This window comes from Oncorhynchus gorbuscha, linkage group LG18 (genome assembly GCF_021184085.1).
Source record: "Oncorhynchus gorbuscha isolate QuinsamMale2020 ecotype Even-year linkage group LG18, OgorEven_v1.0, whole genome shotgun sequence".
Taxonomy (NCBI): Eukaryota; Metazoa; Chordata; class Actinopteri; order Salmoniformes; family Salmonidae; genus Oncorhynchus; species Oncorhynchus gorbuscha.
This window is the reverse complement of record NC_060190.1, coordinates 8,144,300-8,157,831: the sequence shown is the minus strand read 5'-3', so window position 1 is coordinate 8,157,831 and position 13,532 is coordinate 8,144,300. Positions and strand designations below refer to the sequence as shown.

General features: G+C 45.8%; 1 protein-coding gene across 6 annotated transcripts in view; it reads right to left on the bottom strand.

Moving 5' to 3' along the window:
• The window catches only part of LOC124003518 (girdin-like), a 36,459-nt gene that overhangs the window by 5,918 nt on the left and 17,009 nt on the right, over window positions 1-13,532 (bottom strand). For 4 of the 6 annotated variants that reach the window (XM_046311828.1, XM_046311833.1, XM_046311832.1 and 1 more), the window contains 14 exons: window positions 13,274-13,458; window positions 12,543-13,035; window positions 11,946-12,219; window positions 11,594-11,720; window positions 11,172-11,302; window positions 10,766-10,907; window positions 10,429-10,602; window positions 9,956-10,117; window positions 9,247-9,524; window positions 8,800-8,943; window positions 8,338-8,524; window positions 7,451-7,596; window positions 1,778-1,870; window positions 1,371-1,603 (listed from right to left, as the gene is read on the bottom strand). In XM_046311828.1, coding sequence (XP_046167784.1) covers window positions 1,371-1,603; window positions 1,778-1,870; window positions 7,451-7,596; window positions 8,338-8,524; window positions 8,800-8,943; window positions 9,247-9,524; window positions 9,956-10,117; window positions 10,429-10,602; window positions 10,766-10,907; window positions 11,172-11,302; window positions 11,594-11,720; window positions 11,946-12,219; window positions 12,543-13,035; window positions 13,274-13,458 — 2,769 coding nt within the window. The remainder of the gene's footprint in view (window positions 1-1,370; window positions 1,604-1,777; window positions 1,871-7,450; window positions 7,597-8,337; window positions 8,525-8,799; window positions 8,944-9,246; window positions 9,525-9,955; window positions 10,118-10,428; window positions 10,603-10,765; window positions 10,908-11,171; window positions 11,303-11,593; window positions 11,721-11,945; window positions 12,220-12,542; window positions 13,036-13,273; window positions 13,459-13,532) is intronic. The other 2 variants (XM_046311831.1, XM_046311834.1) reach the window with 1 other exon arrangement.

Below are 13,532 nucleotides of genomic sequence, written 5' to 3'. Positions count from 1 at the left end.
TGTATTTTATTGAACGTTTGAGTTTTAACTAGTACTATTAGCATTTAGCGTAGCGCATTTGCATTTCCAGATGTCTAGATGGGACGCCTGTGTGTCAGGTAGGAGGAAGAGGTTAAAACAATGGTAGACTAAAGAATAAGGTAAAGCATAGCTCACTAGCCTGGGTCCCAGATCTGTTTGTGCTGTCTTGCCAACTTCGTATGGAATTGTCAATCCTAAGAAGTTGGCAAGACAGCACAAACAGATCTGGGACCCAGGCTAATAGTTCGCTAATGATGAGAAAATAGGCAGATCGCAGCCAAGATGAGGTAATCACGAGACATCGACCCATCATGTTTCTTACACACGGAACGACGAAAGAGGGACTTGACTTTGTCCTTATCCTTCAGTCTGTTCCTCATAAGGGGAAAGCTTTTCAGGGTGGACACTTTACAGTGTGGGACAACAAGGGACAGGGGAGGGAGAAACAGGGGAGGATGAAGGGAGGGGAACGGAGAGAACAGGTTAACATACACAAAACAGACATGGGGATAGACAGAAATAGGCACAATGTTGCCTTATTTTGGCCTTATTGATCCACATAAAGAAACATGCAGACATATTCATAGTGCAACACCAGGTAACAAGTGTTTCTGCATGCACTGTCTGTCATAGAAACCCACGTATACTACACAGCCCTCAAACTACACTCGGGCCCTCCAAGCCAGTTCCACTGCATTTTTTAATTGTTCCCCTCTAATCAGGGACTGATTTAGACCTGGGACACCAGGTGTGTGCAATTAATTATTATGTAGAACAGAAAACCAGCAGGCTCCGGACCTGGTAGGGTCAGAGGTTAGTTATCCTGCTATACAGGGTAGATACAGACAGAGCCGCCCTACATCTTACCACTTCAGAAGTCAAGTGTGTATGATGATTTCCTACCCAGGAGACTCCTATACAATGGCTCAGCAACAGATCATTCCAACAGATCATTTTTATTCCTTCTCATAGATCTCTGTGTAAAGAGCCTGGGAGGCGGTTCTATCTTGATACAAATAGGAAGAGTCTGTCTTGTAGGACCGTCAAATAAAGATGTAGCAATTGAGTGACTTCTGTCTCCCTGTCCAATCGGTGGTGGCTGGGGGAGGTTCCCTGCAGTAACTGGCTCCGCCCATATCTTTCTGTTCTATCCCTGATGGCCGTGGCTGCAGGGTCAGCCGTGGTGGGGGAAGGGGCCTAGCTGTCGCTCTCTCTTCTTGGCCTATAGCTCGTAGCAGGGTGGGTGGGCCTGCGGTGATGGCGGAGCGTGATTGGACAGCCCGTTTCTGCCTGTCCTATCAGGGCTCTCAGACGGGACCAATGGGAGGGGATAAGAAGGTCATACTCACTGCAGCTCCTCCGGGGGGAGGTGGTGGACCCACCCGAGCCGTCTGAACCCTCGAAGGAGCCATTGTCCTGGCAACAGGAAGCAGAGGGGGAGGTGGGCGGGAGGGCCTCGAAGGAGCCAGAGCGTGTGGGGGTGAGGGAGCGATGGTGGTCAGAAGAGGAGGCGGGGCCACAACGCTCGCGGCTCCTCGGCTTCATCAGCTTCCTCATCTTCAGGGCAATCCAGTTCCCACGCCTCGGGAAATATAATAGATATGTTAAAATCGATATAGAATAGGATAAACTTTATTATGCCTGATGGGAAAACTGTCTTAAAAATAAACAGGTAAAACTAACTAATACTGTATCCAAACTAGTGAATTTTGTCACTGTCAAAGTGAATTGATTTCCTCTCCAAACGGCTCTGTACCTCCGTGGGGGTGAGGGGTCATAGAACTTGTACTGGTCCATGATCTTCTCCTCCAACTTCTCCTTCTGTCTCCTCAGCTCATTCAGCTTGTCTCTGAGAGAGGAGAGAAAAACACAGTGTTTCACACAGAGAGGTAACATCAACAGAAGAGGTGGCGCTGCTGCAAAGATGGCTGGTGTGTTTACGTCTCAGAATAAACTCTGATTGAACTGTCTCAACCGTCACACTGTCACACCTGGCACCTTCAACTTATTTGGGATAGGGGGCAGCATTTTCACTTTTGGATGAATAGCGTGCCCAGAGTAAACTGCCTCCTACTCAGTCCCAGATGCTAAAATATGCATATTATTAGTGATATTGGATAGAAAACATTCTGAGGTTTCTAAAACTGTTTGGATGATGTCTGTGAGTACAACAGAACTCATATGGCAGGCAAAAACCTGAGAAAAAAATCCAAACAGGAAGTGGGAAATCTGAGGTTTGTAGTTTTTTAACTCAGCCCCTATCGAAATCACAGTGGGATATGGGTAATTTTGCACTTCCTAATGCTTCCACTAGATGTCAACCATCTTTAGAACGTTGTTTCAGGCTTCTACCGTGAAGGGGGGCCGGATGAGAGCTCTATGAGATAGTGGTCTGGCAGCAGCCTCGTTCTCAGTCACGCGCATTTCACATGAGAGGTAGCTATCATTCAATTGCTTTTCTACAGACAATGGAATTCTACAGTTGGAACATTATTGAACATTTATGATAAAAACATCTTAAAGATTGATTCTATACTTAGTTTGACAAGTTTCTACGACCTGTACTATAACCTTTTGAACTTTTCGTCCGATGTTCGGCTGGACCTGAACACGCGAATGGATTTGTTACCAAACGCCCTAACAAAATAAGCTATTTGGACAGAAATGATGGACTTTATGGAACAAATCAAACATTTATTGCCGAACTGGGATTCCTGGGAGTGCATTCATCAAAGGTAAGTGAATATTTATAATGCTAATTCTGACTAATGTTGACTTTTTTATTTTTTATTTCACCTTTATTTAACCAGGTAGGCTAGTTGAGAACAAGTTCTCATTTGCAACTGCGACCTGGCCAAGATAAAGCATAGCAGTGTGAACAGACAACACAGAGTTACACATGGAGTAAACAATTAACAAGTCAATAACACAGTAGAAAAAAGGGGAGTCTATATACAATGTGTGCAAAAGGCATGAGGAGGTAGGCAAATAATTACAATTTTGCAGATTAACACTGGAGTGATAAATGATCAGATGGTCATGTACAGGTAGAGATATTGGTGTGCAAAAGAGCAGAAAAGTAAATAAATAAAAACAGTATGGGGATGAGGTAGGTGAAAATGGGTGGGCTATTTACCAATAGACTATGTACAGCTGCAGCGATCGGTTAGCTGCTCAGATAGCAGATGTTTGAAATTGGTGAGGGAGAGAAGTCTCCAACTTCAGCGATTTGTATTTATTTTATTTTTTTACAATTCGTTCCAGTCACAGGCAGCAGAGTACTGGAACGAAAGGCGGCCAAATGAGGTGTTGGCTTTAGGGATGATCAGTGAGATACACCTGCTGGAGCGCGTGCTACGGATGGGTGTTGCCATCGTGACCAGTGAACTGAGATAAGGCGGAGCATTACCTAGCATGGACTTGTAGATGACCTGGAGCCAGTGGGTCTGGCGACGAATATGTAGCGAGGGCCAGCCGACTAGAGCATACAAGTCGCAGTGGTGGGTGGTATAAGGTGCTTTAGTGACAAAACGGATGGCACTGTGATAAACTGCATCCAGTTTGCTGAGTAGAGTGTTGGAAGCCATTTTGTAGATGACATCGCCGAAGTCGAGGATCAGTAGGATAGTCAGTTTTACTAGGGTAAGCTTGGCGGCGTGAGTGAAGGAGGCTTTGTTGCGGAATAGAAAGCCGACTCTTGATTTGATTTTCGATTGGAGATGTTTGATATGAGTCTGGAAGGAGAGTTTGCAGTCTAGCCAGACACCTAGGTACTTATAGATGTCCACATATTCAAGGTCGGAACCATCCAGGGTGGTGATGCTAGTCGGGCATGTGGGTACAGGCAGCGAACGGTTGAAAGCATGCATTTGGTTTTACTAGCGTTTAAGAGCAGTTGGAGGCCACGGAAGGAGTGTTGTATGGCATTGAAGCTCGTTTGGAGGTTAGATATCACAGTGTCCATTGACGGGCCGAAAGTATATAGAATGGTGTCGTCTGCGTAGAGGTGGATCAGGGAATCGCCCGCAGCAAGAGCAACATCATTGAAATATACAGAGAAAAGAGTCGGCCCAAGAATTGAACCCTGCGGCACCCCCATAGAGACTGCCAGAGGACCGGACAGCATGATTTGACACACTGAACTCTGTCTGCAAAGTAATTGGTGAACCAGGCAAGGCAGTCATCCGAAAAACCGAGGCTACTGAGTCTGCCGATAAGAATATGGTGATTGACAGAGTCGAAAGCCTTGGCAAGGTCGATGAAGACGGCTGCACAGTCCTGTCTTTTACCGATGGCGGTTATGATATCGTTTAGTACCTTGAGTGTGGCTGAGGTGCACCCGTGACCGGCTCGGAAACCAGATTGCACAGCGGAGAAGGTACGGTGGGATTCGAGATGGTCAGTGACCTGTTTGTTGACTTGGCTTTCGAAGACCTTAGATAGGCAGGGCAGGATGGATATAGGTCTGTAACAGTTTGGGTCCAGGGTGTCTCCCCCTTTGAAGAGGGGGATGACTGCGGCAGCTTTCCAATCCTTGGGGATCTCAGACGATATGAAAGAGAGGTTGAACAGGCTGGTAATAGGGGTTGCGTCAATGTCGGCGGATAGTTTCAGAAATAGAGTGTCCAGATTGTCAAGCCCAGCTGATTTGTACGGGTCCAGGTTTTGCAGCTCTTTCAGAACATCTGCTATCTGGATTTGGGTAAAGGAGAACCTGGAGAGGCTTGGGCGAGGAGCTGCGGGGGGGGGCGGGGCTGTTGGCCGAGGTTGGAGTAGCCAGGCGGAAGGCATGGCCAGCCGTTGAGAAATGCTTATTGAAGTTTTCGATAATCATGGATTTATCGGTGGTGACCGTGTTACCTAGCCTCAGTGCAGTGGGCAGCTGGGAGGAGGTGCTCTTGTTCTCCATGGACTTCACAGTGTCCCAGAACTTTTTGGAGTTGGAGCTACAGGATGCAAACTTCTGCCTGAAGAAGCTGGCCTTAGCTTTCCTGACTGACTGCGTGTATTGGTTCCTGACTTCCCTGAACAGTTGCATATCGCGGGGACTATTCGATGCTATTGCAGTCCGCCACAGGATGTTTTTGTGCTGGTCGAGGGCAGTCAGGTCTGGAGTGAACCAAGGGTTGTATCTGTTTTTAGTTCTGCATTTTTTGAACGGAACATGCATATCTAAAATGGTGAGGAAGTTACTTTTAAAGAATGACCAGGCATCCTCAACTGACGGGATGAGGTCAATGTCCTTCCAGGATACCCGGGCCAGGTTGATTAGAAAGGCCTGCTCACAGAAGTGTTTTAGGGAGCGTTTGACAGTGATGAGGGGTGGTCGTTTGACTGCAGCTCCGTAGCGGATACAGGCAATGAGGCAGTGATCGCTGAGATCCTGGTTGAAGACAGCGGAGGTGTATTTGGAGGGCCAGTTGGTCAGGATGACGTCTATGAAGGTGCCCTTGTTTACAGAGTTAGGGTTGTACCTGGTGGGTTCCTTGATGATTTGTGTGAGATTGAGGGCATCTAGCTTAGATTGTAGGACTGCCGGGGTGTTAAGCATATCCCAGTTTAGGTCACCTAACAGAACAAACTCTGAAGCTAGATGGGGGGCGATCAATTCACAAATGGTGTCCAGGGCACAGCTGGGAGCTGAGGGGGGTCGGTAGCAGGCAGCAACAGTGAGAGACTTATTTCTGGAGAGAGTAATTTTCAAAATGAGTAGTTCGAACTGTTTGGGTATGGACCTGGAATGTATGACATTGCTTTGCAGGCTATCTCTGCAGTAGACTGCAACTCCTCCCCCTTTGGCAGTTCTATCTTACATTTACATTAACATTTAAGTCATTTAGCAGACGCTCTTGACGGAAGACTGTGCAACATGGCGGATATTTCTTTTGGCTGTTTTGGGCTCTGAGCGCCGTACTCAGATTATGCTTTTTCTGCAAAGTTAAAAAGAAATCTGACACAGTGGATGCATTAAGGAGAAGTATATCTATATTTCCATGTATAACACATGTATTTTCATCAACATTTATAATGAGTATTTCTATAAATTGATGTGGCTCTCTGCAAAATCACTGCATGTTTTGGAACTACTGAACATAACACGCCAATGTAAAATGAGATTTTTGGATATATATATATATGAACTATACCGAACAAAACATACATGTATTGTGTAACATGAAGTCCTATGAGTGTCATCTGATGAAGATCATCAAAGTTTAGTGATTCATTTTATCTCTATTTGTTCTTTTTGTGACTCCTATCTTTGGCTGGAAAAATGGCTGTTTTTTTCTGTGACTTGGTGGTGACCTAGAAGAAAAAGTACCGCACACCTATTTAGGCGAGGTGCTGGCTAGCAGAGTAGAAAACTTGAAAATAAAAGAGAGCCGCACACTCTAGGAGCTCAGCTGCAAAAATGTAATTACCAACGTTTTGACAGCAAAGCTGTCTTTATCAGGTGGTGACCTAATATAATCGTTTGTGGAGCTTTCGCTGTAAAGCATTTTTGAAATCAGACACTGTGGCTGGATTAACGAGAATTGTATCTTTAAAACGGTGGCTAATACTTGTATGTTTGAGAAATTTGATATGTGAGATTTCTGTTGATTTGTATTTGGCACCCTGCAATTTCATTGGCTGTTGGCGAGAGGTTCCCAGACAGGTTAAACACCATCAAACCCCAAGGTCGTATTTATTAGGCACCAACGGAAGAAAATAGACTGGAACAGTGAGGGACTACATGTACTCGTCCAATAAGGAACTCTCATTTCCATTTTCCGTTAAAAAGCGTTTTCCGTTGCATGCCGCAATGAATACGACCCAGGTGAAAAGAATGTGAATGTTATATTTCCATATTTTCATATTACACATAGCTTAGTATGCCCCATATGTCCAGAAGATAAACTCAAAATGGGGGAGATTTATTCCATATAGGCCAACGTTGACACTAGCAGAGAGAGAGGATTTTTTTTAGGTCAGTCAACCTTTTTTCTAAACTGGCACTACAGATGGCAGGCGACATCAATAATCCATGCTCTGTCAAACTCAGAGGCCCAGTGGTTTTGGTGCTCTAAATATGATGGGATGCACTGTGTGTTTGGTGCAACGGTGCTCTATAGCTGAATCAATGCCTTTTGTTTTGTGCTGCTCTGGAATGCCTTGTGTCCTATGTCAAGCCCATTGTTTTAGCAAAATGTGAATACATTCCATAAGTCGATCATTATGAGAAGAAATATACTGTGGCTGTAGCTACTATTGTACAAACTATGCTCTTATATCCTGTAGATATACTGTACAGTGTCTTCTGCTGGTGGTGGAACATCTATTACATTTGGTTCAATTAACTTCTAATTCAGTCCATTAACTGCAAGTTGGAATGCAAGGGGTTAAAGCTCTACGACTCGGCCTTCAGCCAGATAGATGGGTCCCTTACATGTGCTGTCTCTGTTCTACGTGGAACAGGTCCTTGCTCTCCATCGTCTGTTCTAGCAGGGTGCGGTTCTGCAGCATCAGGGTCTGGATCTGGTCCAGCAGGTGCCGGTTCTCCTCCTCCAGGTTCCCCTTCAACTGACTCAGCAGCTAGACACAAGAGCACATAGTATATGTCAATGACTTCTTTAATGATAGCATTACTACAACACATCAATCTGGCACAAAACTGCTTTGAGAGCAAATGTGAATATCCTCACATAGCCTCTTCGTATAGTGCTTGGGGAATACAGAATCTAATTACTTTTCAAGCAATGCTGTAACGACGCTGGGTTAATAAGGGGGGGAGAATCGACTTCGTGACATGAGCATGCATCTGTGGCACAGTCGATGGCGCACTGGGCTTCGGGTCAGAAGGTGGAGGGTTCGAGCCGCATTCCCCGACTGTTTCATTACAATACGATCAACAAAACCTTCATTACAACTGTACAGAATATTTAAATTTTTATCAAGTTTTGATTGATTAAAATGGATGCTTTTAGGTAAATATATTTTGAATTATAACTTAAATGAACCTGGATGGTGAAGGTATTATTAGAAACTGGGTGGTTCGAGCCCTGAATTTTGATTGGCTGACAGCCGTGTTATATCAGACGTCATACCATGGGTATGACAAAATGTTTATTTTTACTGATCTAATTACGTTTGTAACCAGTTTATAATAGCAATAAGGCACCTCGGTGGTTTGTGGTATAAGGCCAATATACCACGGCTAAGGGCTGTATCCAGGCACTCCGCATTGCGTTGTGCATAAGAACAGCCCTTAACCGTGCTATATTCGTGATTTACCACACCCCCTTGAGCCTTGTTGCTTAAATATGTCCTTCATACCTCACACTGGTTGGTGAGCTTGGTGTTGGTGATGTCTAGCTGTTGGTACTGCTCTCTGAGCTTGTTGAAGTCAGACTCGAGCTTGGTCTGCTCCAGCTTGGTGCTGTTCAGCAGGGTCTTCATGTTCTTATGGTCCGCCTGGAGCTCCTCCTGATCCTTCAACAGCTGACGGTACGTCTGGTTCAGCCTGGGGGCACATAGAAATATACATAGAAGAAACACTCTGACAAAGTAAGGCGAAAACATATTGTTAAGAACAACAGTTAGACAAACAAAGTTCTCTGAATGTCAGCAAGTTATACAAGCAATGTCTCTGAATTCTATGTAAAAGCTATCAGCCTGTAACTATCTTTATTGTGAGCTTATGTGTGTGGTGAGCTATGCTGTGTGTAGAGGGAATCTTTGTCATCTTTTGAAGATGCTGTGTGTGTGTGTGTGTGTTATGCTATGTGCGCCCCTCACCAGTCCTTCTCATCCCGGAGCTGTCGACACTCTGAAGCGGTGGTCCTGTGCTGCTCCTTCTCCACAGACATCTTGTCCTGCTCCTCTCTCAGAGCCTTCTCCAGACCCTCTAGTTTAGCCTTCTGCCGCAGCAGGGTTTTGTACCTACAGCAACACACCATCGTGGTTATTTAGAGAGTTTTCCTCTCGGTTGCTGTTTTCGTTGTTTTTGCATGGATGGGAAATGAGTGTCACAGCCATTGATGAGTGTCTTTGATAAAATATGAACGGGTAGAACCTATATACTGTAGTTCTAAAATCCAACATATTTTCCTCAACAGATATCCTCATTGTTGCACGAGAACATAAAATAGAGAGGTGGAATTTAAGCAACCATTACTCAAGCATTCAAATGGTATATTGTGAACCATGACAGAATCAGAATGGTCTCTGGTCCCCTTCCTCTACCTGTCCTCCAGCGTTCTATGCTCCAGCTCCAGAGTGCGGTGGGCGTTCTTCAGACAACCGTGTTTTCCCATCAGGGCCTCGTAGTCCATGGCTTGTCTCTCGTGCAGCGCCGCCAGCCTCTCGTGGTCCCTCAGGAGCTGGTCGTGCACGCCACGCAGCTCCTCGCGCTCACGCATGGCCACCTCCTTATCACCCTCAGTGCTGGATTGTTGGCATTGGAGCTGAGCGTTCTGGGCCAGGAGTGATGCACTCTGGGAGTTCAGAGTGGACTTTTCGACCTGTGGTTGGATAGGCGTGGATATGATTATTATGTGTGAAAAGGTTGAAATTCAAAGGTATGAGTTTATACTGTATAAGATGAAATACTACTCATACCATGTATGAAAGGACTTTATAGGAAGTGGTTCACATTTAACAAATCAACTTAAGTTGAATTCAAACTGCTTCATGTAACACCAACCTTACAGTATCAGGTTCTGTTAGAATGGCATTATATGAGCTAACTTGAGTGCTAGGTATAAAAACAAGATCACTCCAATGCAGAATGGATATCTGCACACAGATTTCACTTCAAAATAAAAGTACTCACTTCAAAATAAAAGTTCATATTTTGGAAGCATTAAATCATTGTGTGGGTATTTGTGTATTTTGAGTATCTTATCAGTGTACTAGGAGTATATTAGTATATCAGGAATGTTGCTCCTCTAACCTGCAGGTTAGCGTTGTGTGTCTGGAGAGCCGTGTTGCTCTCCTGCAGGGAGGCGGTCTGTCTCTGCAGGGCCAGGATCTGAGCCTGCAGGCCGTCTGACTGAGTCTCCAGCTGTCTGAGCTGGACCTGCAGTGCCTGACGCTCTGCCTGCAGTGTGGCATTCTGCAGTAGGGGAGGAAAAGAGGGACAAGTCAATAATACATAGAAAAAATTTGAAGCTGGTGTTGATCCATAGTAATAGTCTGGTTTAGATGGATAACATTTGTATTAACGTGGCAATGTAATGTAATGAAATAATGAAGCGTCTGCTAAATGACTAAAATGTTATGTAGGTTTGAGTTCTATCATCCCATAGTCATTATTGGGAGGCCTTTAAACAAAGTCAGATGCATTTCAGAAAATATAAAAATTGAAATAAGAGCATCAAATTTAGTGCTTAGTCAAAACATGATGATACTAAGTTCTCCACTCACATTCCTCTCCACCTCGATGAGGCGGTCCTTGACCCTCAGCAGCTCCCTGGTGGTTTCCTGGCTCTCTCGCTGCCATCCGCTTACTGCCCTGTCACTCTCCCTCTGAGGGGTGGGGCTACGCGCCGCATGCTCCTCCTCCTCCCTCTGCAGCAGGGCTTCGTAGTTCAGACGCACCTGTAGGGGGTCAAGAACAAAGGTCAGATATTGCTACTGAGCGAGGCCATTTTTCAACTTCAGAATTCAAAATACTTTGACAAAGAACTCCAATGTAAAAGTGAATGAATGTAGACAAGGTATAGTTTCCCTTTGAAACTGAGGAACTTTAGGCCAGACTCACAGTCTTGAGTTCAAGACGTAGCTGCTGGTTGAGGGTGGAGGACTCCTGCAGACGAGCCTCAACGGCAGCCATCTTGTCTTCTTTGATCTGCAGGGACCTCTTCAGAGACGACTCTAGCTCAGACTCCAACATCTTGAACCTACTGGGGAGAGGGAAATAAAATAAATGGGGATTTAGAACAACACGTGGGGGAGGGAAAAGTAGACATCTTTTTCTGTATTTTGTCACTAATTGTAATTGATTTTATTGGAAAATAACTCACCAATCTATTGTCATGTGTATAACACAGTCATTCACAAACTTAATTGAAGAATTGTACAACTATCACCTAACCTGGTTTGTGGGGGGGGGGGGGGGGGGGTAGACTAAATCAGTTGCATGAACCTCGCTGTGTCCAGTGTTTTACCTGGTGTCTGGAGTTTCCTCGTCACTCTGTGGTGATGTGTCCTGGTTGAGGACTCTCATCTCCAGCTCGTGGGCCAGCCTCTCCAGCTCATTCTCCCTCTGCTGGGTCTTCAGCTTGTCACTCACCAACTCCTACAGAGGAACAACGGTCAGAAATATCTGCTTTTTGTATCATCGCATATTTCAGTTCAGTGACTCCTCTTGCAGCCATGTAAAGCTCTTGTGACCAATGACCTACTTATCAGAGCTGTTAAATCAAAAACAATTGATATATATTCATGACATGTGATCTAAATCTCCACGACTTCAAGCTCGCTTAACTTTATCTTCCCATCAGGAAACTTACAAATCTGTCATTTCAGGCACACTAAAATACATGAGTATCACACATAAGAAGCTAAATGCTGATCTGAGTGGCTTCACCTCTCTCAGGGTCACCAGGGCCCTCTGGTTGATCGCTCCCTGCTTGGCCAGCTCTCTGTTATCCCTCTCCAGCCCCTTGATCCTTTCCTCCACCTCCTTCAGCCTCTCCACCTCCTTCCCCATCCCCCTGTTACAATATAATAGAAATATAAACCATGTAGCAGATGCTTTTATCCAAATCGACTCACAGTACAGTGAGGGCACACATTTTTGTATATTGTATTGTATGTGAGTAGATACATTTGTATACAAGTGCATACCTTTTTATACATGTGATCGCAGCGGGAATCGAACCCACAACCCTGACATTGCTAGCACCACAATCATACCATGGTGACCATTAGCATCATACCTGTTCTCTCTCTCCAGACTAGCCACCCTCAGGTTGCTCCCGTCCAGGGTAGAGTCCTGGATCTCTGCCTGCTGCCTCAGCCTGCGGTTCTCCTTCTCCAGCCTCCTCTTGTCTCTCTCCAGGCCTGAAGCCTCCTGCTCCAGGGTCTGCTTCTCCTGCTCCAGCTGCTCCATGCGCCGCGAGGAGATCCTCAGCTCCTCCAGCCCAGCCTGCAGGATCTGGTTCTCAGCCTCCAGCTCGTGGACCTCGGCCTCCAGCCGCTGGAGCTTCCGGCCTGGAGGTGAATGGATGCATGGATGGAGGGGTGTGGTTGATGGATGGACGGATGGAAGGTTGGATGGATGGATGGATGGGTGGGGGCGTGGGTGGATAAAAAATAAATAATAATAATTATGAATGAATATAGGCTACTTCATTAATCACCAATCATCAATTATTAGGTTAGCAGGCATACAGAGCACAAAAATCAACAAGTAAATGGATCCCTGAACAAATAAAGCACATCACATTGCCCATTCAATGCACCTGTATCTAACACAACAGAGCCAAACGCTACAAAGAGACAGCAGTACCACAACATTCTCCCAGAAGACCAACCTGTGTTGTCCAGGGCAGCCTGAAGCCGCTGGGCCTCTGTGTCCAGGGCTCTACACTTAGCTTCCAGACGCTCTGTGTGCTTCGTGGATGAAGAGGAAGCCCTCACCTGCAGCCCTGTGCTACTGTTCTCCCGAGTAGAGTAGGGTGAGGTATCACGCGTCAGAGACACTGAATCGCCTGGTTGAAGGAGATTGCGGGTGTTGTCTTTAGCTACAGCTTCCAGGTCAGCTATGGGGTCACTCAGGTCGCAAGACTCTCCGTCTTCAAGTTGGCCTTTCTCTTGCTTCTGAAGGTCCATCTTCTCCTTGAGGGTCTCGCTCTCCCTCTCCAGTCGGTCAATCTCTCCCTCTAGGTCAACCGACACTCCGTTGCACTCTGGGTCCCTGTGATGTGATGTGTCTATGTCAATGTCACAATCCTCTTTGATGACCAATTCAGACTGCTCCCAGGAGGTGTTGTCTAAACTGCCAAGGTACTCTCTAACCACCTCAGCCTAATAAACAAGGAAACACAAACAACATTTTCACATGGAAATAGCACCGTTCACTGCTATAGTTCAATAGAGTCGCCGGAATCCGAATTTACATTTACATTTACATTTAAGTCATTTAGCAGACGCTCTTATCCAGAGCGACTTACAAATGTGTGGGTTGATGGTTGTACGTGTGCTGCCTGAGCAGCTGTGTGTGCCTATTGTGTTCATGTTTGTGTCGTGGTCCCTGGCTAGTTACCGTGTTTGTGGGTCGCTGGCCGTCCCTCCACATGTGCTCATGGTTATGGTTGTGCTGCGGTCCCAGGCTGAGGTCAGCAGCTCTCAGTTCCTCTATGGTCCTGAGCAGGCTTTGGTTCTCTCTCTCCAGCCTCAGCAGACGACTCCTGGTCCCCTCAACCACCTCCTCACCCAGAGACTTCTGACCTGAACACAGCCATCAGACCGAAAGGATGACAGGAATACGAACTAGCTGTTACATAACCTCCACTATGAACAGA